Below are 27,746 nucleotides of genomic sequence, written 5' to 3'. Positions count from 1 at the left end.
CACAGTTAAAACTTTTTAAATTTATTGAGATTTATATAGTACACGTATACCTAAACATTGTAGATCATCTCATCTGTTAAAACTAAGTTCCAAAAAATATTCAGGTTGAAGTGCTTTCTAGCTTCCTGTCAGTAACCTGTTACATTTCCTTAGAATAAAAACCATATGAAATCACTTTCATTTCAGTTTTGAAAAAAGCAATTCAATACTAAAAGGTCAAAATCAATCCTGATTGATACATTAGCAAGACACTTTCCTTTGCTTTGAATTCCATATTCTAAAATGTTCATACTCTGATAGTTACAGAAAATCTATTAGAATCTTATTATTTAGCTGTGAGAATGTGTGTGGAGGTCAGACATACCACAAAGCTGCAATTCTGCACTAGAACAATACCAGAGGAATGTGTGTAGGATTGGGAATCATGAGTTAGAATTCTCGCTTTGCCATTTGCTGTTGCCTTGTCTTGGCTAGGTCATTTTTCTGTCTCTAGTTTCCTCTATTTAAAATATACACAATAAAATTTGTATTCACCTTTATTGCATGTTAATATTTTACAAAATTTTGACTCATAAAGCACTATGGGATTGTGAAGTGTTATTGCAGGCTATACCAGTGCAGACTGTGTCCCTGTTTACAGTACCACAAGTTCAACCATTTTGCTTATTTACAGTTCTAAGATGTGGAATAAGTGGAAAAAACACAGTGAGTTTTGGAGCATGATACATATCCAGCAATATCTTGTGAGGGTATATGAATACAATGAGAGTTAGAGAGATAAATTTGTAGTTTTAGTACAGATGGTACAGCTACTGTTGTCAAAATTAATTTTTTCAGTTACCTCTGAAAAAAGTAGATAATGCAATACTGAAAACACTGGACACAGAATTAAGAAGACATTATAGAACTCTTACAGTAATATAATCTACCAACAAAGAGATTACTTAGGGTTCATATTTGAGGATTTAGCTCAGTGTCCTTCCAAACAGAAAATTTCATACAAACAAATGTTTTATTTTCACCCAAAGTATTTTTATACCATTTTCATGTTACTGATGTTCCTCCCAGGAGCAATTTTTTCCCACAATAAATTCCTTTTACAGAATAGAATCACCAGCAGTTATCGTAGCGTCACTGAGGTTGGAAGATACCTCCAGAAATCATGTAGTCAGCTCTGCTGCTCAAAGCAGAGTGAACTCAAACATGTTACTTGTCACTTGTGATGCACATCATCAATTTTTGTCTAATTCATGGCTGATCTTGAGATCCATCTGATCATCAGGAACAAATCTTGAAGTTCTCGTTTTCATTTACTGCAAGAACTGGGTTTTGTGCTGCGTCCAGATTACACTTTGTAAATTCCAGTTTCAAAAACATTGAGCAACTACCTCTGTTAATTATTAGACTCATTTAAATGACAAATAATTGGAAAGAATGAGTACTGTCTAGACATTGAAATGCCTCAAGATACTTTGTCAGATGGTCTTTAAAAGCATGGCTAGTTGTTATCATCTCAGTATCATGGTTTCAGAAAAAAGACTTATAGCAAAGGCACGTCAGTGTGTCATGGTAAACTTAATTTCTCTACTCTTGAGACAAACCCATAAAATAGTTTTAAGGCTTATCTAAAGAGTGAAGCTTAATTGTCAGCAAAGATTGCCTAAGTTTGTAAATACAGAACATATTTGTTCATAATGTTAGCAGTCAACATATGGTAGTGGTTAATACTAGTTTTAATATAATGTATTAGCATGACTAATAGTCTAGTATTTAGTATGACCTTATTCAAGAGAGTTACGTAATTTCAAAGAAAATGTTAATTTCAGACAGAAAATGTGGAGCTGCCAGTAAAGAAAGCAGGTAAAGGTCAGAATGTATGGGTCTTCTGAAACTGTATTTTGAATTATATATCCTCTATTTCTAAATAAGACTTTATATAGAGAAGCTCACACTAAAACCAAAGCAAACTCATAATTAATTACTAATTAACTACTTTCTGTCTTTCTAATCTATCAAAAAAGTGAAGTTGAAACCAGATTGAGAGATCTTGCAAATTCTGTAGTAAAGCTGCAGTGAATAATGAACACATCAATTTCTAATTAGCCAAAATGTAAGTACCCCACATGCATGCATAGCTATATTTTTTTTTCCCTGCATTTCTTCTCATACAGTAAAAAAAAGTAATCTGATATGCCACTTAGTTAACATGATGTCTAGAGAGGAGCTAAAGCTTCAAACAACAGGCAATAGATTTAATTTCTTTTGTGTAAGAGCACATACCTGTTATCTCACAAACACACCCCAGGGCATCATTTCCATTAGTCTATCTTATTTGCAGCTCCCTGTACAACTGTAGAATAACCTGGGAGCAGAGGTGAGCACAGGGGTAAAAGAATTTGTTTAAACATACCTTTATGACTTCTTTGAACTGTGATTTGCACTCATTTGGGAAATGATCAGTACTATGATAAAAGGACTTTGGGACCGATACAGAGATTTCAAGACATTATCCTCTGCTCAGCTGTGTGAGAACTACAGATTTTTACCTGGGGTTGGTGTAGTTAACTCTTCTATTTGTTAGTTTTCTAGAAGGAAGAAGGAATGCACATAGAATCATGCTATTCTTTCTGTGCTTCATTTCCAAACTTTTTCTTTATACCTCTCTGTTTTATACCTTTTAGCCAACTTTTTTTCTTGTGTATCTTTCTGCTCTCCATACTATGTCTTTCTGTTCTGATCTGTTCTCTTTCTCTACATTTTTCTTTCCAATTTCAATACCTTTTCTAGACTTTGTCACCCCTTTTTTCACGTATTTCTCATATTCAGTCTCTGTAAAACACCATAGAATCCTTTACCAACAAACTGGCAGCAAAGATACATTAAACAACACTTTACCTTTTCTTATCAGTGTCTGCTAATCACTTCAGTTATCTGCGTTGACAACAGTTAGGCTTGAAGCCTGCTACACCAACAACTTGACTAGAATACTGGAAATCTAGTTGCTTTCTCTTTGTAAATATTTTTATGAGAAAGCAGTGCAAATGTCAGTTTTGCTGGTGTAATGCCTAACAGGACAGTCTTAATGTTACAGAAAATATCATGCCTGTCAGCCACAACTCCAATGTCTATGAGAGAAAAATCTATTTATTACAGGAATTAATTATCCTGGTAGTAATTTGCAAAAATTGTGAAATTTAGGTAACACTTGTAGCTAGGTTTATTAGATCTTTTAGTTTTTAACATTATTAGAATACCTAATGTACATTCTGATTTCTTTAATAAAACTGTGGTTTACTCATTACTTTTAATAGCCGGGGGGAGAATCCTTACAGAACTGACTGGACTTCAATACAATGAAATATGCTTACTGTTATTTACTGAGGTCATTCAAATATTGAGAAGACTATTACTGCAAGAAAAACTACACCAGAAACAATCAGGTAAAATGACAGTAGTTTTTAAATTCACCTGATAATCATATTGCAATTACCTTTCATTTTCCAAATGAACCTTGTTCTCCTTATACAGTTTTCTGCTTTGAAATAGCCTATGTATTTCTCTTTGAGTTTTCTGGAGATCAGGAGGGAATCTTTCACTTGTTATGACGTTTTTTCTGACACTGAATATCTTTTCCTCTGGGCTCAAGCCTGCATGTAGTCATGAAAACATTGTGCTTTGAGGTGGAATCAATAGGATTTATTTTGTTTGCTTTTATGTGGTTCTTCTGTTATCTTTGTGTAGGTTGTACTAAATACTTTCGCTCTTTGGATTAAATATTCTGTAAGTTCTAAGACACTGAAGCTGCCTTTGAATCATAGAATCACAATATAATTTGCATCGTAAGGAACCCCTGGAAGTCATTTTGTCAAACCGCCTGCTCAAAGCAGGCTTACCTTCAGCGTTAAATGGGCTTACACAGGGCCTTGTCCAGTTGAATTTTGAAAAACTCCAAAGGTGGACACTTTATAATCACAAAACCTGTTCCAATTCCTACATATCCTTATCATTTTTATTTTTTTTCTTTACAGGCAGTCAGAATTTCCCTTGCTACAACTTGTGACTACTGCCTATTGTCCTTCTGCTGTGCACCTCTACGGAAATTTTTGTTCTGTCTTCTCTACAATCCCCCTTCAGCTAGGTGAAGAGTCACCCTTCTCACCTGCCAGCCAAACAAACCCTGCTGCCCTAGCTTCTCCTCCTCAAATGCTCCATCCTCCTAACCATCCTCATGCCTCTGTCCAGCCTTGCTCCAGTATGTGCTGGAAAGCCTGAAACTGAACACAGTGCCACAGATACAGCCTTGCAAATGCCAAAGAGAGGGGAAAGCTTTCTTTCCTTGACCTGCTTGGCTGCCCCCTTCAGTCATTCCAGACACAGGAGATCTAGGCCCTGTGATACAGGTTGGAAATAAATATCGGGGTTTGGAAAAAGAAAGAAATTTTTTGTTTTCAGCTGCTGAGAACTTTTTTGTAGCTTGCTGATGTGATAAAATTTGAATACAAGGTTACTACCGTTCACCTGAAGTCCACCAGGCAGTGCTAGAGAAGGACAGCTTCAGTGAACTGTATGTTAACATAGGAGCTGTACATTAACAGCTGCTGTCTTTCATCCTCGGTACTGGTTAGCCCATGCAATTTGCCAGAAGCAATGAAGAGGGAAGCTGGTAGAGAATCTGCTCATCTGCAGCTACTCATATATACAGGGAATATGAGGAGTTGCATTTAAAATACATGAACTTCGGAGGAATTTAGCCTGCCTATGTTTTCTTTGGTTAGACAAATTATGGGCAAATAGAAACAAAACCAAGATGACATTAAACAAATCTCTGTTTATACACACCTTCTACTTCAAAATTCATGCCATGTATATCTAAAAGCAGCAACACTCAAGACAGAATACTCTTCTGTCTAAATCAGTGGGGAACTACAAGATACATCTATATTATTAAGTGTATTGTAAAGGCAACATCATCACATCATTCTATCTAAGAAAAAAAGGCTGTTGACTTCAGACTGTGAATGACTGGAAGAGTGAGAACTTCACACCAGGGAAGAGGCATAAATGAGTATTTGTGTATTGATGTGTTGTGTTACTAAAGATCCATAACAGAAACTGCATGATTTAGATTACTTACAAGTTTTAGTGCTGTTGCAATTGCACTAATGCTAGATTGTTGTATTTTATTTAGACTGTAAAAGCATTCATTAGACTAACAGTTTCTAATTCTAACTTCTAGTTCTTTTGGCTACCCATAATGAAGGTGGTATGTAACTCAGTGTATACTAGGCACATATTTCGGGCCTAGCAAGGCTGGCTGCCAGTCTCTTGCGTTAACATATGACAGTTGTTCCTAAACTCACTGTTTAATGCAGTCATTTTTTTACCAGTCTTCAGTGTTTTTTTACTGTAAATGATTTTTTTTCCCACTGTAGATGACCATTCCTTTCTCCATGATTGAAAGAACTCTGGTTTCCTGAAAAGATAGCACATAGATCCTAAGAAGATATGGTCTCCTCTTTTACATACATTACTTAGGTTAGCTTTTGTCAGATTAACTAGCATAAGGATCACATTCTTTATAGTTATGTTCTTCTCACAAGTTTTGTTCTAACAAGTCACAAATATGGTCAAAGTACTAAAAGTTATATATGAAGAACATTTGCATTAAATTGTTCTGCAGCAAACAGAATGTGGTATTTTCTTTAAGGCACAGCTTTTGAGAAGGATAAACACAAGAGCAAAATATTTGTATTACTATTTTAATAATTGTCGCATCTGCTAAGTAAAAGTTAAAAAGTATCAGTACTGTTTTGAAAATAAACTGCAAAATAGTAATTATATTTCATATTCAATTGTTAGATACATTGGATAAATGTTTTCTGTATTGTAAAGGTTAGAGGCTATATTTTTCTAAAAGACTCACTGGCTTTCCTTTTCTGTTTTAAAATAAAATTTCTACATGCCTTCCATCTCACAAAATAAAAACTTGTCTGCCAATTATGAGACACTCAGATTAATGGGAATTTGAAAATGTCAGTTTGAAGAGTTTGTATGAGCAAAACAAGAATCCAGGAAAGATTAAAATCCAGAAATTGTTAACTTGTTTTTCTATGTACATTTATGGTTACAAAGCTGGCTGAATTTACTGTGTTTTCTGAGAAAAACTGTCAAATGACATTACTGACTTATATCTCAAATCTGAAACTTTACAAAATTACCACTGCTGCTTTCCATAAGGGCTTTTGTCCCTTAAATTGTCAAAAAAAATCTTATTTTTACAGTAGATGGTAAAAGTACAACATTCTGCATGTAACCATAATTTAAGTTTTAACTATAAAATAAATTAAAAATTTACTGAGGTCAACATTACTTTTTTTGCTGACATCTGCAATGCTGATTTCATTAGTATGCTTTGTAAGAGCTTTATGATGTAGTTGTCATCATTTCATAAACTTATCATCTAGAAAGCATCTTCTGTAATTTAGTAAGGTGATCACATTACCAATAATAAATGTATGATTATGAAGTGTTAGTGTATCAGCTAATGCAGTCATTGTACCTGATATATAATTGAATTTATTTCTTGTGCAACATAATAGATAGTACTAAAATAATTTCAATCTAGTATAATGTATGCTGAAGTCAATATCTAGAGTTTGGGGTTTTTTTCTTCCCACTGACTTCACTGAACTCTTAACAGATCCAGAAGTTGTAAGTATTATTTAGGGAATACTCAAAAGCTGTCTTCTGTTCAGTCAGCATTGGAAGCAATGGAATGATTTTCACTATTTGAAGAATACAACAAGCCTACCAGTGAAACTCCACAGTGCTGGAAGCAGGGAGAGAGGAGGAATCTTTTAAGATCTCACAGACCTTTGGAGTTTGGTCTACCACAAATAATTGCCTTCTTGTAATGTACATTGGTGTGACTGATGTTAGGCTTCCTATTTCTGGTATGCATTGTTTATTATATTTATACAGAAAAATTCATGCAAGTGTTGTGTGGCCTGTAGGTTTTTCCACTGCAACTAAGCAACAACCTCTTGGCATAGGTGCATGATGTCTATCATTTATATACATACATTCCCAAATGACTTGCATGAAGGAAAATTGCCACTAAATCACAGTGGGACTCCATGCACAGCAGTGGAGAACCAGATCTTTAACACCTCGTGATTCTGTGTAAATTTTTACTTTGCCTCCTCTTGTATTTCAAATGTTTTCTGCCTTGCAGGGTATGATCTATGGACATTTAAGTGTCAGCATCTTCCATTTCACACTGACAGACCCTGTTGCTAAAAGGCAGGTACTCTTACTGCTCCTCCAGTGTATCCCACATAACCACCTAGTGTTTATTTTATTTAGTCATTTTGAACATTTATTTTTCAGGTGTTGTTCTGCACTCCACTTTGCAGCTGAACACATGATGGCATTTCCCTCTGTGATTCACTGATGGAAGCTAATATGTCATAGCAATTTTCTGCCAGTGTTCACAGGCATCTGTTATGCCCCGTCAGTTCAATGTGCCTCCCTCCCTCTGCCTGCACGTTGTGAGTCTGATGCTTTGTGCACATTTTCTTAGAGAGCTGCCATGCTGGATAGATGCTGAAATTGCATAATGGAGTATATGCGCTGACTTGGAGCTACAGGAGCAGAGACTAACCTTCAGCCTCTTCCTTTGTTCTCAGTTAGACCTGAGATACCTTTTCCACTCCTTTCCCAAAGTCAGTCAGTCAGTTAGGACATGCACATATGCATTTAATATCTAAGTATTTTCTTGTCAAGTTCAGGTGAGCTCATAAGAGACATTTTTTAAAAAGTAAAATGTTTACCATGTGGAGAACTAACTGTGCTTTCTATTTCATATCCATGTACACTTCCTTCTTTTTCCCCTGCCTTCAAAATATCCCCTGTGTATTTTTCCCCTTCCAGAAGAACTGAGCTCCTTAAAATCATAATTGTGCAGGTAAGACACAAAGAGACTGATCAGTTAGTATGCTTTTCAAACTTAGCCTTTCTCTTTTCCTGTTGAAAGTACAGAAATAAAGGATGTTACTGATGCAAAATGGTGTCTCAAGAAATTACAAAAAAAGTAAAAATTAAGCCAAAACGGAAATTAGTTTATCTCAACCTTCCTTCTCTTCTGTTAGCTTATTACAGAAGTTGTATGGACACTTAGGCCACTGAAAGGCAGACAAGTTACTTTTCCTGTAAATATGACACCCTGAAGTAAAAATTTTTGTCCTCGTTGGGTTCTTTGTTTTCCGGCTTGCGAATATCAAGTGAGTCGTCATTCACATACAGGTAGTAACTTCTATCTTCATAGCATTGGAACTGCACTGAATCTCCTTGGTAGTGCATGATGAAAAAGTGATTATCTTCACTCAGCTATGAAAACACACAAAGTAAAGAACATATGTTATATTTTTAAAGACTTTCTATAGGGTTTCATGTGACAAAAATTCATGTATGTTGCTGGCTTGTTATATTTTGAATGCTTTTCTCCAGTGCCACCTATCTACCAATTTTTAGGTAGATCTTTGGCAACACCTAATAATTTTGGGACAGATTCTGTGATAACTAGGAATAAAATAATACCTGTCTCCCTCAAAGGACTGAGTATTTCCAGACTCATAGCTGCATTCCTTTGCTTCCCAAAAAGACCAGCAGTTTTTCTCTGCAGTATACCTATTATTCAGATAATTTAGGATTTTCATCTGGTTATTTTCTTACCACAGACCTACACTGTCAACAGCCACTGGGAACAAAACATCAATCCACAGTTTTTCTTGCCTCTTTTGGAGCAAAATTAGAACGTCACAGTACCAATTACTCATAAACACCTGTTCTATTACCTATGATTTTTCTGTACATCTTCAGTTTCCAATGCACTTTTTTAAGATGCATCTCTGGAGGCATGGCTATTGTCAAAACCACCCCTCTGTGTGTGTGGATGTGTTTGCGCTCTCTTGGCACCTCAGGGTGAGGATGGAGAAATAGTTACCAGAAAACACCATGCCAGAGAGAAGAAGAGTATGTGCTGAGAGTTAGCCTCTGAAACCGTAAGCCCTGGAGACTAGCAGCCCTGTTCAATCTGCAAAAACTGATAAACTCAGGGTACCAAGGAGCTGCTTAACATGCCCAAGGCCTCTACCACACACTGGCACCCACGACGGGTCACGTAACTCACTGCATCCCAGAAAGCAGGGGCTGCTATAGGTGGACAAAGACTACAGGGCAGTATGTATAAGCACACCTGCTGAAATGAGGGACCCCATCGGTGACTTTGTGCCTGGAAACCCCCAGAGTGTGGGTACGAGCCCCGGCTCCTGAGTGTGTGCACCAAGGGAGGGAGTAACTGAGAAGACTGTGTGAATAGTTATCTGCTGCTAATAGTAGGAGCTTAATTAATAAAAGGTTGAGATTTGTGTTTCCCCCAACTCAGCCTCTTGTCAGGGAGCAGGGAATTTATAATATCTTTTGGGGAAGACTGAGATGGTAAATGAATACAGCATAATCAAATTATTTCATCTTGCCCTTTCAGTGATCTGTTTGAACACTCTAATCCTACTCACAAGACAGTTCTATAAATGTGACCAGTCTGGTGCATTATCATTGTGCACAATGCTTAAGGGGACCTTTAAAATGAAACTGAATGCTTGGGGAAAAGCTGGAGGATATTAAAGAGCCTCAGCTATGCTGGAAATTACAGCATTGGCAATAACCACCTTTTCATGGAAGCAGGAATGTGTTCTTTCAGTCCACATGACAACAGGGGATGGAAAGAAAATTTCCTGCAGTTATTGCAGAGTGCATGAAAGAAACTTCAGGATACACCTCCCATATTAGCAAAGCTATAATGGGAAGCAGCTAAAACATTCTGTCCTGATCAAGCCAGTGTAACAGCAGAGTAACTGCAGCTTCAATCAAAAACTTCTGTTGTAAAAAATACTATTAGGAAAGTTGAAGGTAATTTGCTTTTAGGAAAGAAATACGTTCTAGGGACTCAAAAAGGTAATAGAGAAATACAGATGGAATAAGAGAATCTGGTGACTTCACAAAAAAAAAAAAGAAGAAGAAAGAAAACCTGCAGAAGCAAGGAGAGGGATTAATGTGTACAATGCAGAAATTCACCCTAGAGCAAGGGAGACTCCAATGGGACCTGGTAAATGTGAAACCAAAATTAAGTGCTTGGAGAAGCAGATCAAGATGTAAAAACTGAAAATACCTGCTGTATCTGCATGAAATGATGGAAAATTAGATGGCAGAGCCATCACAGGAAGATGATTTGGGGAATGATATCATGTGACTGGGAGAAGAAAGAGGAGCTCGGAGTAGAAGCATATCCAAACACTGCTAGGGCTGGGACTTGCAGCAGGTTATTGAAGAACAAGGTGTTTTGCAAGAAATCAGACAGTTTCTATTATGGCCTGTTAAGATGGCTGATGAGAAAACCTGGAGAATATGGTGGACTACTGCCAGATAAGGTTCATCCCAAGGACAGCTCCTATGGCAGCAAGCATGCCTGAGAGATCATTTGCAAGTTCCAGCGAAAAAGAAAACACCCTGGTTTTCAGTTACAGATCTGACTGTTTCTTTGCCATTGCATTAAATGAAGAACCAATTTGCAGGTTAGGTTTCACTTTTAGTGACAAAATAATAAACCTTTACTCATGTCCCACAGGTGATTCACAATGCACTTGCAATAGCATATGTATGCTCATGTTAGAAAAATGCTACAAATGTTGTCTCCACAGGTTAAAGAAAAAAACATTGTCCTGCGGAATAATATGTCAGTGATGGGAGCTACAGAGGAATATGCAAGAGAGTAGTATCCAAGTTTTAAAATAAACAGACTCAAAATGATTTAGTCAGTTTGAACAAAGCACAATGAGCATAACCCCAGGCTAAGTTCAGCTGCTGTGTTCTACACCAGGAAGCAGCAAAAAGATAAAAAGGAATGGATATGAAGGCCAGCTGAAACAGAACAAATCATCTTACATTGTCATGACATGTTACACAAAGGAGTATAGGGCACACTACAATCTACATTTTGCCTCAGATGAAACAAGGAAATGAGCCCATGATCAAAAAATGCATATGTTGTACAATGATGGTAGGCAAACTAGTAAAACTGAGCTGACATCTCAGTTGCATCAAAGAAGCTATGGTGCTTGGAAAGTATTACAAATAAATAATGCAGTGCTTTGGATTTGACTAAAACAGGGTTGGTGACACACCAGTGTTTTGGCTATTGCTGAGCCGTGAGTGCACAGCATCAAGACCTTCTCTTTTCCCCACTCTGCCCCAGTAAGTAGGCCTATGGGGGTGGGCAAGAGACTGGGACATGACATAGCTGGGACAGCTGTCCCAGACTGGCCAAAGGGATACTACATGCCATATAATGTCATGGTCAGCCATAAAGACTGGTGTAGAGGAAGAAGAGGGTGGGGGTTTTTTGCTTCCAAGGTGGCTGTTGCTCAGAGACTGGCTGGGCATTGATTTGCTTATGGGAGGAGTTGAGTAAGTACTTTTGCATCACTTGGTTTTTTTTCTGAACTTCACGTATTATACAGTCTTTATCTTGACTCACAAGTTTTCTCACTTTTGCTCTTGCTACTCTCTCCCCTGTCCCACTGGTGGGGAGTGGGATTAAGTGAGTGGCTGGGGGGGGTGTAGCTGCTGGCAGGGGCCAACACACCTCAGTGCTTTCTTTCTCACAACTGGTCCTGTCCCGACAAATGGTAGGGCTGTGCTTCCACCCCTGGGGCAGTTGGTACCAGATGTATTGAACACCCCTCCACATGAAAGCAAACTATGGCCGGCGCTTTACTACCAAAGGGATCAAGAAAAATGCTTCAGCCATATCAGTTGTAGCATACACTCTGCCACGTTTGACTCCCATTCATATTGAAGCTCTAGGACACCTGATACAGCAGCACTCAGTGGTGGCATGACTTTGTTCAGGCCAGAATAGCCCACTGTTAACTTCCACCCTCCATCAGACTTTCACACCGGCCATATAGGACTACTGAAGGGTGAGTGAACCTTGCTGATCACTCCTTGGGTCTCCAACAGATGAATCAACTTATGGAGACAAAGAAACCCCTGAAGCTGCATGCTGGTTGCCAAAAAGGACTGTGGTGGGTTGACCTTGGCCAGCAGCCAAGCGCAGTAAACATGGCATTGTCATTACCGACTCAAAAGTCTTGAACCAACATAATTCTGTGGACCTCACTTGCCGGATTTTGCCTATTTGGAGCTTCATTTTCTTTATTTTAGCCTGTTTGACTGGAGTAAAGAGTAAGTCCCACAATAAGATCTTTTATGACTGCATAGCTAACCTCTGACTTAATCTGTCTCTGTCTTGTTTCGATTCATCTCACCACCCAGCGAAGTAGAGAGGACCCTAGAATAAAAACTGTCACAGCTCTTAATGAAGCTTTGAGAATTGCAGCCCTTCAGATCTCAATCCACCCAGGGTGGGGAATTCCATCCAGTCAAAGTTTTGGGAAAATGCTGTCTAGTTATAATAACCTAATCACCCTGCATTATCCACCAAGGGACAACAACTTGAAGAAGAGCAGCCAGATCTAGTGATAAAATTGCTCACTTCACTAACCTTTTAAGCAAATGTGTTAAGTCACGAAGGAATTGAGGAGGGGTATCAACTGAGAAAGGAAAGATAAAGGAAGGTTTGAAACTGAGGGAAAACTAAGTGTAAGAGCTGAGAGGGTTAAGTATACATATGCAAAGATCGGAGGGTGTTAATATATCATGAATACTAAAATATTGTGGTTGAATCAGAACAGAAATAACACTGAAGGGAGATACTAAAGATATGTACTGAAGGAGATGTGTACTTCTCTGATAACCAATATATAATCACTAAACCTTGCACTTCTGGAAGAGTAAAAAAGAAACAGTAAAAATCTATACATAATTAATGAAAATGGTAAAATGAGAACATTAAAACCTATACATACATGTAACAACACATAATGTGAACAACTCTCCTTGGTAATTCCGCCCTCTATTACTTGTTCCCCCCGTACTCCCTTCTCCTATGATCTGTTTAGCTGCCTGTATCACAAGGATACAGGCCCAGGTCTGATATTACATGGCTGCATAATTTTTGTCCAGACTTCTAAGGAAACTGCTAGAAGATAAGAAGAGCATGAAATAGTAGCAGTCTAGTTGAGAGCTCCAGGTCAAATCAAGCCATTAATGTCAACAGTGAGTGCTAAATAAAACTCATTTCAACATCATAACCATATGCTAGGTTTTTTTCAGAAATGACTGGGATTAACACTTTCCTCTGTGTGGGCTACATCAAGTGACGAAGTTTGTAAATGTAATCGTAGTTGTGCTAAGAGGACTGTATTGGTTAGTGGGAGAATTATCTAGAAGGGGTGGGAAACATCCCATCATTGTCAAAATGTTGTGGGGAGATAGCTGGGAAAACCTTTTCTGTGGTGGAGCTGAAGGGAAATACTGTTCTGTATCTCTTAATTCATCCTGTTGTGTGGTTAACTGCATTTGCTTGTATGAAATTATTAATTATTATAAGCATGCTCTATTATAGGGTTAAAATAATTACAGTTATAAGTAAATGTAAGCCAGCTCCTGAGTGAACCACTGGGGTTGGCCTCTCCACTGCTGCTCCAGCTGGGTGACTGCGAGTGTGTACAATGAGTGAGGCAGTGACTGCATGTACGATGCAAACAGTTTTCCGCTCTTACCAGCATCATGTTGCAATAAATATTGGTTGTGATCTGTGTTACCTTCCTGACTTAATCCCCTATCAGAATAAGATGTTATTATAAGTTATTATTTGCTGTTGGAAGCTGTTATTATTTTATTGTGATAATAACAGCCTAATTAATAAAATGTAATAAATATTGCTTGTGAACTGTGTCTCCATAAGCCTTGGTTACAGAAATGGAAATTTACAACACTATATGCAACTCTTCCTGCTGGTATAACAGCAGGATCCACAGATTCTCATGTTTCTGTAATTCTACTGGTAGTCTTCCAATAAAAAAAGGAAAATGCCTGTCTTTAAGACACCACATAGCTTTGTCATTGACTATGAGAAATATTCCTCCACCTCAGTCAACTCCTCCCACACTTTTTCATCCTAAGGACAGTTGAGGCTTATTTCATCACACCAGAAATTATTTCCTCATCAATGCACTCATTCTAGAAGGTGTATTAAGAATCACATGATTCAGACCTGACCGTGATTTTGCATCTTAGCCTAACTGCCTGTGGTTCAAGTGCAGGCTGCTGAGTTCTCCTCACACAAATGAGTAACATTTTTTTCTTCTACTTGAAGGAATCAGCAAGAAACCATGATGAGCAGAACACTGTCTGTCTTGTTAGGTAATGCATGGGTTCTCAGAATTAATTTTTCATTTTAATTATCTGTTTAGAAACATGGAGTGATGAATAGGTCTCTACAGGCAACAGTTACAGCTCTTCTTTCCAGCCGTCCCCCAAGACTTGCAGCCATCAAGACACTAATCCTTTCCCTATGAACAGCTCCACAGGAAAAGGCATATCTTTTTCTATAAAAAAGCGTATAAAATACATTTTAGAAAAATGCAATATGACTGTGATGGTTTACATCATACAAGGAGGGGACTAGAAGTTGCCTTACAAGTTTCCTAAGCTTCGTTGATTTCTCCTTCTATGTAGAGCCAAGGAATATTTGTGGCAAGTAAGTACCTCAGAAGGAGCTTAAACTGAAGGACCCCAGGCCCAGTATGCAGGAGATTTGTTCATTAATTATTAAATAAAAATTAGTAGTACTGTAGCTCATACCTTTGAAAGACCATTTCAGAATGACTTCAAATAAGAAACTTCTTATCATTTCAAATTACCAGAATTCTTTTCTGATTTAGGAGAAATGTTAGCAATGTTAGAAATATTAGGCTGGAAATTTTAGGTTTTCAGTGTTTCTTACTCACTGTTATGAAGTTCTGAAAGCTATCTGATCTCAGATAGCTTCATTTTGCTCATTGAAATTTGAAAGATTGTCTTTCCAATCCCTCTGAACAGAAAAACCACTGGACTACAACCCTAACAAAAATTATTATTAGCTATAATTCCTTAGTTTTTCAATTCCTGTGGGTTAGAACTTCTGTCTAAGATACCTTATAGAACAACTAAAGTAGTTTCTTTCCTGTGTTCACAATGTTTTATTATTTCTATTTAGAGAAGAGCCAACAAAATCAAGCTTTGCTCTCAAAAATGTGTTAAGAAACCACCTGACTACCTGTATTTCTATACACAGTGCATTACTTCCAATCTATAATCATCTGCTGATAAAGAATTCAGTCTGAAAGTACTTCAGAGACTGCTTACTTTTATTTCTTATTTATATTAAATTATATATATATACATATATCTCTCTCTCTATATCTTTTATGGGTTTATTACTTCCCGGAAGTTTTTGGCTGATAGATTCACTATTTCTTAAACACCTCATTACTCTTATAATCTGACCCTTCTAGATCTGCTAATACACTCATCCAGATTTTCTAGATCTTGTCTAAGGATTTGCATCAGGTGAAAACTATTTTCTCTCTCCCTGCATTTTATATGACCATAATAATATGGGAAACATCTCCATCTTTCATGTTTTAATTGAAAGTCAGATACTTTGCCTGTAGATTGAAGGATGTACTCATAAATAACAAGTCAAGTCAAAAGTATGGAAAAGTTCTTATTTTCCTTTTTCTGAGGAAAATACTAAAAATCCACTGAAGTAGGAAAGTAAACAATTATTCACTTAATGAGTAACAGCAGGATGCATTTAGCTGCACTTTTTTTACACCTATGTTTGCTTACACACTGTCTTACACAAATACATTTATGATTATGATTATATACCTGTTTGAAGTCAGGATTTTCATGGTTGCATGTTTTCATGTTGCATCTTTCCACTGAAGGATAATCCCGCCCCGAACAGGATGCTTTTAAGACCTGTGTTTACAACCACACAGATTGGTAATTTTGTCTTCATGTTTTGCTCTTGTAATACAGCAAATGTAGTATTAATTCTAAAGAAAACTCTCTTTTTTAATAAAGTCCATTAATATTTACATTCAAATTATCCAAGATGAATAAGTTGGTAAGTTTTTGAAACACTTCCATGAATATATTCCTCTTTTACCATTTGCAATGCAAAATGAATTTTGGTTGACCAAAGACAGTCCTTCAAAGTGTTTAATGCTCAGATTCTATTTTGCAATGCAGCCAAGACTGAACCACATTGTAACAGAATACCAAAACTTTATCATAGATAAGGAGCCTTGTCATCTTCCATACCAAAATTCCTGTTGAGATTAAGAAAATTATTTGTATTCTGCTGGAAAAAGAAACGTCCATGATCCTTCCAAGGATTTTACATATTTGGGAGACTCTAACTATGTCTTACCTCATTTTCAGATAATAAATTCTTTTAATCATGTCAAGAAACACAGTCTGGTACAACCATGAAAAGGTAATCTCTGAACCAGAAAAATCCTTTTAAAATAGTTGCTCTTTCAAAGATAGAAAGGAAAATCCCAGTGGGATAACAAGCTATAAACATAATTAATGTCTCTTGCAAAATACATTTCCCCAGATAATTTCAGGAAGTAGATTTTATGGAAAGTCATCTGTGAATTAAAAACAAATTAAAAACATCAGAGACTTAATCTGAGTAAGCATTTGGCAATTTACACCATCATGCATGGCCAGTGTTAGATGAAGGGTCATTCTTTATCTCAACATAATCTGTGTAAACAGAGCTTATTAAACCTTTGCCCTGTTTTAGAGGGTAAATTCCAACATAACATTCTTCCTCAGACAGATTTTAGTAAATGTTATAAAACTCCAACAGGGTAAACTATCCTTGCCAGCTCTTCCTACCATAAACAAACTTTTACAAGACTGAAGAAAATGGGAATGCTCTGACAACCAATGGTAAATATTTAAAACAGGCTACTACATCCAGCTGTAGTATCTTTTCATCACATGCCTTATCCTGTAATTCAGGTCAATCAGGAGAAAATAATTCCTCTCTTAAACTCATCTCTTTCCAAGGCAGCATTCCTTCTTCTTCCTCCTCTTTTATTTCTTGCATGTTTTCTGGTTAAGAAGCCCCCTCTCCCTCCACAGAGACTGGAACCCAACATCCCCAACTGCCTTCTAGTGACAGTAGTCAACTACCTAACTGAATGATTTTTGCAATAACCTACTTTAAATATTTCCCCAGACAGAATAGAGGAAGGTAGTCAGAAGTTGTGAAATGTGGAAGGTGGTAAGTAAAGGAAAATGAATTTGAAAAGTTCTGTGGGGGAAATTGTTGTATAGTAAGAAAGAGCACCCACAAGTTACAAAGGAGATAAACAACTTCTTACCTTCAGAGAGAGCTGCTTCTTACCCTTGCACAATAGGACAAATTCATTAAACTTTGATCTCTGCGTGAGGATCACGAAATTTTTAGAATCTGTTTTACATAAGGAAGAATATTGTAATAAAATGTGTATCACTTCGTATAATGAAGCATAGCTGAAAATATTTTGTGAAGAGACAACTTTCAGGTTCACTTTACATCGATAAGCATAGGAATAGAAACAAATATAATCACTCTTGATACTGTTCTCTTCTGTAAAGTATTTAAAGTCTATGGCTTTATGATGCTTTAAATTTGCCATATATATACTTTATTTCTCTGTATTTAAAGTTAATGTCTGGAATACCAGTTATACATTAATATATATAATACGAACTACAAAGGCATATATATTAGTACTTAAAGCATACATGTCATATATGTGTTTATGTAATATACCTGACTATGTATATACATCACTATGGAAAATGTAGGATTTTTTCCCTTTTATATTCTGTATGCTTTCTAAGTCAAAATCTTTCAAATATCGTAATTGTGGGTGCATTGGATTTACTTCTTTTTGAGATGATACTGTTTTTTTCAGCTGCAGGAAATAACAGTATATCAATAAAGGGTACTCCTCAGCCTGATAAATTGACAGTATTCATTACCTTTTAGTACTTCAAGGCCTCAGCAAAAAAGTAAATAAATCAAGGTACCATTTGTCAACTGATACGGCATACAAAAGCATTACCTAGCAAAGCCTGTGACATTAATAACTATCCAGTGATGCTATAACTCTCTGACTGTCTTGCAGATTTACTTCAAATAATACTGCTTGTGCCTTTAAAAGTATCTCAAGTGTACTGTTTTAGAAAAAAAATATAACAAAGTAGCAGTCGATCTGCATGTCCATCACTGCAGCAACTAAATACAAATTTTCCAGAGGTTAAGTTATTATGCATTAACAGTTGCAGTTAAGGAGATTTTTTTTTCATATTGCCAAAGGTATTTTTCAGACTTTGAAGGCAGAACATATTCATCCCACCTGACCGATTTTAGCTGCTCTAATCCTGGTCCTGATTTTAGTTGTCCTAACATACCCTAACTGTAATGATTTTGTGGAAGTCTGAAGGAATTTTGTCTGAGCCAGCTACAGCATGAAAATAGCATAGAAATCCTTGTTAAAAATTGAGACACACTCCAGGCTAGTGTATTTTACTCAGTTTACATGTGTATTCAGATACATGTGGTAGACTGTAGAAGGTCTAAAATTCTGCCATTTTTATTACTTTTTTTGGCATCGGTTTAAATTGCCTCAGTTGCAATTGTCCAAGTTCAGCTGCAGCATGTAAGAGGCACATCAGCAGGCAAGAGAGATTTCATATCCAAGCCAAGAATGTTCTAGCTTAGAAGTAAGAGTGGAAACAAAAGAGGGATGCAGGAGTCCAGCCAGTTGATTGGGGACGTATGTCAATATGAGTTACATCCTAACTATCCTTGGCTTTCTCCATCTATAGAGTTTATTGAGGCTTGTTTATACATTGTTTAGTCTGTGTAAATCCAAAGCAGACTACCTTTCTTCATCACCTCTGAAAAATGTGACAAGTGGTCTGTCAGGCAGACAGTGAATGGCAAGGAAAGTAAGGAACCTTTCTGTGATTTCATATGTGATACTTACACTCTCTGATGGCCTTTGGATGAATTACCTAACTTCTCTCATTACTAAAACCGTACCAGAGTCTAAGGGGCAATTTTACAAATTCATGCAAAGGAAAGGCTTTGAAATTGACTAAATAAAAGAAACCACTTCTTGCTTGGGGTGTGCCTGAAATTCAAAGCATTGGGATTTGGGAGGGTATCAATATTTTATACTGTTACCTAGAAATCCTCATGTGGCCATTGTTCAAGGAGCAGTCCTGGACCAGATGGTATTTGCTCTCCTCTATTACAGCAGCCCTTTATGGTTGAAATTAGAATACATTTCTCTTCTACTGGAATACCTGGAACTAATATATCTTTGATTTTGGCAATCATTTCTTATGCTTACAATATGAAAGTTCAAAAAATGTATCTCTTCTTTCTTAATATTAATTTCTTTTTTTCTTCCTCTCCTGTTACAATAGGGCTTTGCTAGCTAAGACCCATAAGCCAGCAACAGAGCACACACACTTTTCATTAAAAGAATTTGGATTTTCTAGCATGTGTACATTCTATTTCCTCATATACATTTGCCTTCAGTCCAAGCCATTACTCATAACTTGCTACGGCAAATTTTTTGACTGTAAAGATTTCTTCTTATGGAACACAGAAAGGCTCTTTCTTTTTTAGAGTTGTCCAGCAACCTGACCTAAATGAAAATCTGGTAAAATATGTTACTTCTAATGTCAAGTCTATGTATAAAACATTACTAACTTCTTTTCCTACTCTCAAACACCTCTTCAAAATCTATTCAGACCTTAACAAAGGGAATGATACCTTTTATTCCCACAAGAATCTTACCAGTTACTGCTGGTTCATTCCTTGTGAACATGCTTAACCATGCAATATCTAAAATAGAAGATATTTAAGAAATATGTGGAATTAGATCATTACATACTTCAAATTTAAAAACATCACAAACAATTTACAGAATTGTTTTAAAACATAATCTGAGAAAGAGTATGTAATAACAACAGGCATCAGACTTCATTTCCTGCAGGTCTCTGAATTCATATAACCTTGGAAGACTGCACAGTTAGACTTGTGAACAGGTACCCTGATGACTGAAATCTAATAAATGTATTAATTGATTAATTATCTTTGCAAAAGAGAAGGCACCTGAAAAAACAGAGGTCACTAATGAGATGTAAGGCCTAAAATGCTCTCAAAGAGAAGCCTGAAAGTCTTTGGCAGCAGATGTGAGGACCTTAATACGAAATGTACAAGACTGGAAAGTAACAGGTAGTGAGAGCAGGGGGTTTTGGCTTTTCTAACATTAGCCTGAATCACCTAGCCAGCTATCTGGGGAAGGCATCATCTACTTCAGGCCAAAGTCACAAACACGCAGGTTACAGGTGGTTCCTAATATGATGTTGTCTTAACTGTACCATCATGAATATACATTTGTGGTGCTTGCATTTACATATATAACAATATCACATAGCATTTCCTTTTTTTTCGTTTTCTTCTAGGAACACCAGTATCTTCTACATCAGGATTGTCATACCACAAATCTATTCAGAAACTGCTTCTGTTGTATGCCAATACAGGTTTTGGTTCTGTTCATAAATTAGCAATACTAATTGTATGAGTTACTTCAAATTTGGATGAAGTTATCAAGTAAAAGATACTTCAAAAGATATAAAGCTGCACCTTACGAGTGCAGCTATCATTATTCACAATTTAATAGAATAAAAGTAACATTAATTTAGTTTATAAATGTAGCAAACAAGCCTTTCTATGTCTTTATCTGAAGCATATATAATGGACTTCTTATTCCTGTAAAAGCTGGGGTTTTGTAAGAAATAAAGTTTCAGTAAGTTGATAGCTATTTTACAGATTTCAAGTTTTTCCTGTGTTTCAGTTAGAAATATGGTTTATTGTTTTTCCTCCCTACTTTCATATCTCTGGAAAAAGTACAATTCTAGAATAATTGCATTTGTTGTTATTTGCCTCTTCTCTACCAAAAGAATACCCTCTAACAACTACTTCTGTGATGTTAGTTGTGGTACCATTTTTGGTGTCAATTAGAGAAGCCGCATTTGAGATAAAACAATAGTTCCATGAAAAATGAAATAATCCCACAAATTGCAAAATCTTCTCTATTTTCCTCCATTTTGCCCTTGTCTCCGAGGATTATCTTTGCTTTCATTCTCTTGGAATGAAAGTTTTCTTACATCACTATCAATATTCATAAAGATACAATATAATGTTGTCTACAGAAAACATAGAATCATAGAATCATTTAGGTTGGAAAAGACCCTTAAGATCATCAGGTCCAACCATTAACCTAACACTGCCAAGTCCACCACTAAACCATGTCCCTAAGCATCATGTCTACATGTCTTTTAAGTACCTCCAGGGATGGTGATTCAACCACTTCCCTGGGCAGCCTGTTCCAATGGTTGATAACCCTTTTGGTGAAGAAATTTTTTGTATTACGCAATCTAAACGTCCCCTGGTGCAACTTGAGGCCATGTCCTCTTGTCCTCTTGCTTGTTACTTGGGAGAAGAGACCAACACCCACCTCACTACAACCTCCTGTCAGGTAGTTGTAGAGAGTGATAAGGTCTCCCCTGAGTCTCCTTTTCTCCAGGCTAAACAACCCCAATTCCCTCAGCCACTCCCCATAAGACTTGTGCTCCAGGCCCCTCACCAACTTGGTTGCCCTTCTCTGGACACGCTCCAGCACCTCAATGTCTTTCTTGTAGTGAGGGGCCCAAAACTGAACACAGTACACATAATAGTAGATTATAAAGTGTCCAGTAGTAGTACACATATGGTTGGTGAATTTTGGTATAAAAAGCACACTACCTTCATGGGACTGTGAATCCTTGGTTGAAATTTCATGGTGACCATCTTCATCTATGTCAAAATGCACTGTTTTTGAATCTTCAGTCAGTATATAGCATTTCAGTGTTTCTCGCAGACTAAACACTAACGAAAAATGAGTTGTAATTAATTTTACTAGCAACAGAAAAATGGTAAAATTCTGTAATAAAAAGATCGAGTGTATTTTTATAGCAAACTTTGATTAATAATCTATGTATATCTGAACTATGAACAGTATAGCTGACATATAATAGAAATTGTACATTGGGCTTAAGCACCTGTTTTGGGGTCTTGATGGTAGTGTGAAGAAGGAAAGGAAAGATTTCTTTCCTTGGAAGCTTATCTCAGTGAGAAGAAGAGATATATGCTGGACCTTTTGGAGAGTTAACATATGCAAAAACTTGAGCTTGAAAAATTGGCTTCCAACCCAAGAGCCTGAGGGATAGTGTAAGAAGGGGGATTGTGGACAACCTGCAGATAGCTGTGTTGGAAGAGACTAATGGGGACAGGAGAAATTTGAACACAAGAGAGGGGGCCTAAATTAGCAGTTGGTTGATGAATGACTAGTCTTACAGTGGGGGAGAGAGCCCTGTGGAGAGCCAGAGCCAGAGCAAAGTTGTGCACGGGAGCCTGCACACAGAGACAGATGTGAAAAACACAGAGTTAAGTTATAAGTTTTCATTCTGAAGAAGAGAAGAGGTGAAGTAGGGAAAGTATCTCTGCCGCAAACTGTTTCTAGACTAGTTTCCTTTATTTCATAGATAAGTACTTGCCTGGTTCCCAATTTTGCACTTTGAAAATTGGATCTGTGTACAGACAAGAGTTTTAGGTTAGAGTGCACATGGCTACCTAAAATAGGAGCATTTATTTTGGGCACCTGACATCTCTCACTGAAAAAACCCCAGGTCTTCACAGCTAAAAGCTGTCAGGAGGGAAATTGTTCCCTATCACTACTGAACACAACTGTGCTGTTCTGGACATCAAAAGGATGTTGGTCCAGTCACTTGGGTGTCAGACACCTACAGAATAATACTATAAGGCACAATTCTAATTATGTTAGGCTGAATATTGTTTTACTGAAATAGGTTTGCTGCTTTCAAATTCAGTTAAGACATTTCTGAGACCACACAGACCTTCAGGGTATGCTGTAAGATAAACAGTCCTTTCTTCACCAGAACAAGTAGGCAAGTAAAACAACAGGATACTCAAAATGCACCAGCAGTGACATAATGTTCTGGGAATGCTTGACTTCGCCCAAAACTTTTCTACTCATTTTATATTGTTGTACCTCCTCTGAAACATCTGTATCTAAGCAGACATTTTGAAAAAAATAGAGTTGTTTCCGAGAAGCTTTCTTTCCACCCTGTTTAGGCTGAGCAGAAACTCTGCATGTGCAGTCAACAAAAGAGATGAGCGATGCACACCCTGACAGATCAAGTCACACCCTCCAGAAGTGGCAGGTCTGACACATCCTGTGTCGGACCTTCAGCACATGCATAGCTGATCTATGCGTGGACAAAGGCCTTCTCTTCAAAGGCCTGGCAACTAAGGCTATCAGGCTTCCAGTAAAAAGATGGGTTGTTCTAAAAAGCAACAGGACAACAGCTACAATAATTAATACAGCAAGCCTTTTAAAAATTGTTATATTACAACAGTTATAGTGTAAGAATTCTACTTTTAACTAGAATTAGAAGAACTAGTACAGTGCCCAAAATAAAACAATTGGCAGGACTGCTATGTCATTCATTATTTCCAGGGGGGTATAGAAGTACTTTAGGAATTACTGGTCTGAATTTGGTGGTGTGAAAAATCTAATGTCACTGTTTTGAGGAGTATTTCTGTACTGGTTGTTTTAAAGGCAGCTTTCTTTTTTTTTTTGTTCCTCCAGGTATTTTTGTTTTTGACTTTATTATAGATAAGGTGTTCCACATACTCAATTTGGTTGGATTCTCCCTTGGACTAGAATCATCTTTCCAAGATTACAAACACACCTGTCACTCAGGAAAGAGTTACCTGACTTTCCAGAAGCTGTTTTTACAGTTCTTGGCAGAGATTGCTTCTTAACAGGCTGCCTTCTATGGGGAGACTCTTCATACGGCTTTTCACGGCCTGAGCGGAGCAGCATTGCGGACACACTCGAGAAATCCTGACAAGCTGAGTTGCTTCTCTTTTCCAGTTCTAAAGTAGGAGTTAGAATCTGTCACAATAGTTCATGTTTCAGTTGAGAAACGAGTTTGCAAAGAGTATAATTTTGATAAAAGACAGTTAAAGGAAGCAGGATAAAATCAATAAATGTTTCACTGCATGCATGACCCAAGCCTGTGTCTTGCAAGGCAAAAATGGTGTGTTTCCAGAGACGGTAAATCAGTTACCTACCTACACTTCCACTAAGATGCAGGTTATCATGGATACAGTTGTGTTGAAGGATTATATTTTAAAAGATTTGCCCTTAGATAAAATATAAGCAGTTTATGTGACTTCAATTTAATTTATTTATGCTTCTCAGTCCTAGCAACCTGCCTACACCTTGCTAGCTGGATTGAAAAATCATATTCTTTTTGTCCTTCAGAATACAGTCTAAGATAATTTTCCAAGTATTCATAAGTGATTGAAAATTATGCTAAATTCAACACAGCATAATCTGAGTTCCAGCAAAGACATGCAGCCATATTGCAATCTTAAACCAAAGTTCAGGAAACGTTACCTCAGGAATGAGGACTGGAGTTTGGAAATTTGAGGAGTATATTACAATTATTGACTATCACAAGTGACCAGAAAAAAAATCCATGTCCTACCATTAGCAACCATTCATATTTTCAAATTATTAATGTTTCCTTTACAATTCAATAATTTCACTTCAATGTGCTCTGCATTTTTCAAATTATGTTTGATTTGTGACTATATTTACAAGAAATAATGCTCTTCAGTTTTTGAAGGCTAGATGAATAAAAGGATTTAAGCATTACCTAGGCTCGATACACTAAGGAGAGGCTGGTATCTAAGAATGGGAACCACACTGACTGAGGAACCACCCAGGAAGCTAATAAGATATCCTGAGGATGCAGCTTAAATCACTGCATTTCAGAAAAGCTAAGGACCTTTGGTTTGGAGAAAGGGAAACTGGAATTCTCAAGTCTACACACTCTTCTGAAGTCAACTGTTTATGACAATTGTTTATGGCAAGTGCAGACCAAAGAAAATTATGAGCTTCAATTTTGTCTGGTAGACTGGTGAATGAACCAAGGAAAGATGGGTATAATTTTAGCCCCATGCAGCTTTGCACAGAATAACTAAATATCAGTTAGGCCAGAGAGATCATGGCTCTGACACTAGTGTAATGATTTGTGAACTCAGACAGGGCAGGGGAGTTCCATCTTCTGGTTTGGCTCAGTTCACTGATGCAGGACTTCACATTAGATATTTATGTGAAATGGTAGAAATGAAATACTTCTGTCCCTGGCAATTCTCTTGTTACTAGACTACGAAGGCTAACTAAGGCTCTTTTTTCGCTCTCTTTGGCTCTTCAGTTGTATCTAAACATTCAGTTAGGCCACTGAAAAGTGAAACATTTATTAGAAAGAATTAACTTATTCTTCCTAGTAAAGATATCTCATTTTTCAAATGTCTGATAACTTGTAGTCAGAGGTAGAAAGTAAAGGCTGGATCTTCCTCTTGCTGAAATTGCTTTATCCCTGAGCAAGCTGAATAAAAAAGAAGACTCTCTGTGATTTTCCACTAAGTCCTGACTGGGACCTGCACTCTGCAAACATCTAACTGAATCAGGCTCTGCAGAGTATGTGGGCAGTAACACCAGCTTGTGGATCTTGAGACATGATAGGGTGCTAGGCATTCAGCATTAACAAAGCATCAAGACATCGTTAGATCTAGGATACTCAAAACCAGACATTTAATCCCTTACAGAACATTCCTACTGAAAACATTAAGTGCAATTCTAGTTTGGCTGCACTTGATCAGAAGTTCTGAAGATCCCAATTCCTGATTTTTATACCCAGTGAAGCAGTCAGGGAATTGTCTTCTGCTGGGCTTGCCCTTTGTATACTGCAGTTACTAATGCCAATTTATGTTGAGTTAGTACTAAACGCTTAATGAAATTATTTTCTTTTTTCTTTTGGGAACCAGTGTGATACCATGCAAACCATCTAGATTCAGAGTCTTGCATTTGCATTATTTACACCCACCACTGTAAGAAAAGGAGGATGATTACAAGCCAAGACCCTGAAGAATTCCTGAAGAGAGCAGGCCAGTTTAAAGAAAATTTCAGAAGCATATTTAGGAAGTGGATAAATCTTAGGAGACTTTCTATGGAGAAAGATAGACGGGTAATCTTTGAAGTTCTCAAGGACTGTACTTAAGTTTAATCATTTTAGCTTGTTTGAACGAGCAGAAAATGGAAAATTCTGTGGTAGAACTTCACCTTTGTTAGCTCTCCAGAACAAATAAAGTGCTCTACAATATATAACAAAATCTTCCATAGCTTGAATTTCCTCACATGTCCCTTAAGACTGAGTGACATATAAATACTCCCATTTCAATAAGCCTTTCCTCTCATTCCGTGTTCTTATGTAGATGTCACCTACTCCCACTTTTTTCATACTCATTCATTGTTTTTTAATATTGTATGTCTCCTCCTATGTCTATTTCTTTGTTTTAATGTCTTTCATGCCCATTTCTTCTGTTCTTTTCTCTCTTCTGTAAGGTATGTGCTGCCTGAAGAGGGCTAGGAAGAGCTGGATACTCTTCCTGGCTGCAGACCCAATCAACCACTCTTTGTTTTGGAAACTTGGGTCTGTTTTATTTTGTTTTGCATCTAAGCTAAGTACAAGTGAAGCAGAAACTAGAGATATAGCTCTTTAAACTGCTGAAATCAGATATACTTGAGCATGTTTGTGGCCAGTGGCAACAAGATCACCCTAAAAGCACAGGGAGTTTGAAAATTTTTCCTGCTACATAGACCATATCAATTCATTTATACAAAGGCAGCAAAGAAAATCTGTTATCTAGCTTCTCTTGCACCCTTAGTGATCTTGTTTGTTCTTAGCCATTATTCTCTCTCTTCCACTTAACACCCAGACACATATGATCATAAAATTAAACTAAATTCAGTACATGAAAACAGAATTTAAAATTTTGGAGTTCATTCACACAGTGGTACAGCCCAAATATTATATCATACTATATTGGTACATTCATTACAAGGTATGTCTAAGACCATTAAAGGATCAGAACTGTATTTGTCTAGTGTATTGGTTTGCAGCTGACAGTTCTGCTTCTGAAGAACCTAAGTAACTCCTCCAAGTTTGTTACAATTTAACAATGGATTAAAAAGAACTTTTGGCATCCTACAGCTAATAAATAATGAGGTTATCATCTATTTCAAATCAGACAGACTTTACAAAATCTATAAACTAGATATAGAAACATAGAAAAATAGACATAAACTAGACTAAGGAAGAGATTTCAGAAGAAAACTTTAAAGTCAACTGAAAGTATCACTATTTGTTAGACTCTAAACAAGCAGTCTGATAAAATAACCTTAAATCGAAGTCTATTTAAAACCCTGCTGTAATCTTCCACTCTTGCTTACCTTATTTTGCCTGCTATTGTCTTTGCTGGGATACTTCTACTCAGGGGAATGCTAGAAGCACCTCTCTTTCAGCCAATTTATTGCCCGAACACATGGCAGGAAGCCAAACCTCCAAATAAAATAAAAGTCTGACGTGGACCTAATCTTTCAGATCTCTGCCTTCACTCATTTACATCAATATTCTCATGGCTCTAGCTGCTGCTGGAATCCCAAGAATGTTGG

The 27,746-nt window shown here is 37.0% G+C and overlaps 1 protein-coding gene across 1 annotated transcript; it reads right to left on the bottom strand.

Annotated features, from left to right (window-relative positions):
* Positions 1–27,601, bottom strand: LOC104316920 (uncharacterized). The gene is made up of 7 exons (XM_009917530.2): positions 27,525–27,601; positions 23,933–24,097; positions 21,902–22,024; positions 19,889–19,936; positions 17,412–17,500; positions 15,898–15,990; positions 1–8,388 (listed from the first exon to the last, which is right to left on the bottom strand). The coding sequence occupies exons 2-7, from the start codon at positions 24,042–24,044 to the stop codon at positions 8,200–8,202; spliced, it is 654 nt and encodes a 217-aa protein (XP_009915832.1). The 5' UTR covers positions 24,045–24,097; positions 27,525–27,601; the 3' UTR covers positions 1–8,199.
* Between the last annotated feature and the right edge of the window lie 145 nt (positions 27,602–27,746).

This window comes from Haliaeetus albicilla, chromosome Z, assembly GCF_947461875.1.
Source record: "Haliaeetus albicilla chromosome Z, bHalAlb1.1, whole genome shotgun sequence".
NCBI classification, from domain to species: domain Eukaryota; kingdom Metazoa; phylum Chordata; class Aves; order Accipitriformes; family Accipitridae; genus Haliaeetus; species Haliaeetus albicilla.
The sequence above is the reverse complement of the archived record's forward strand: the minus strand, read 5'-3'. Positions and strand labels throughout refer to the sequence as shown.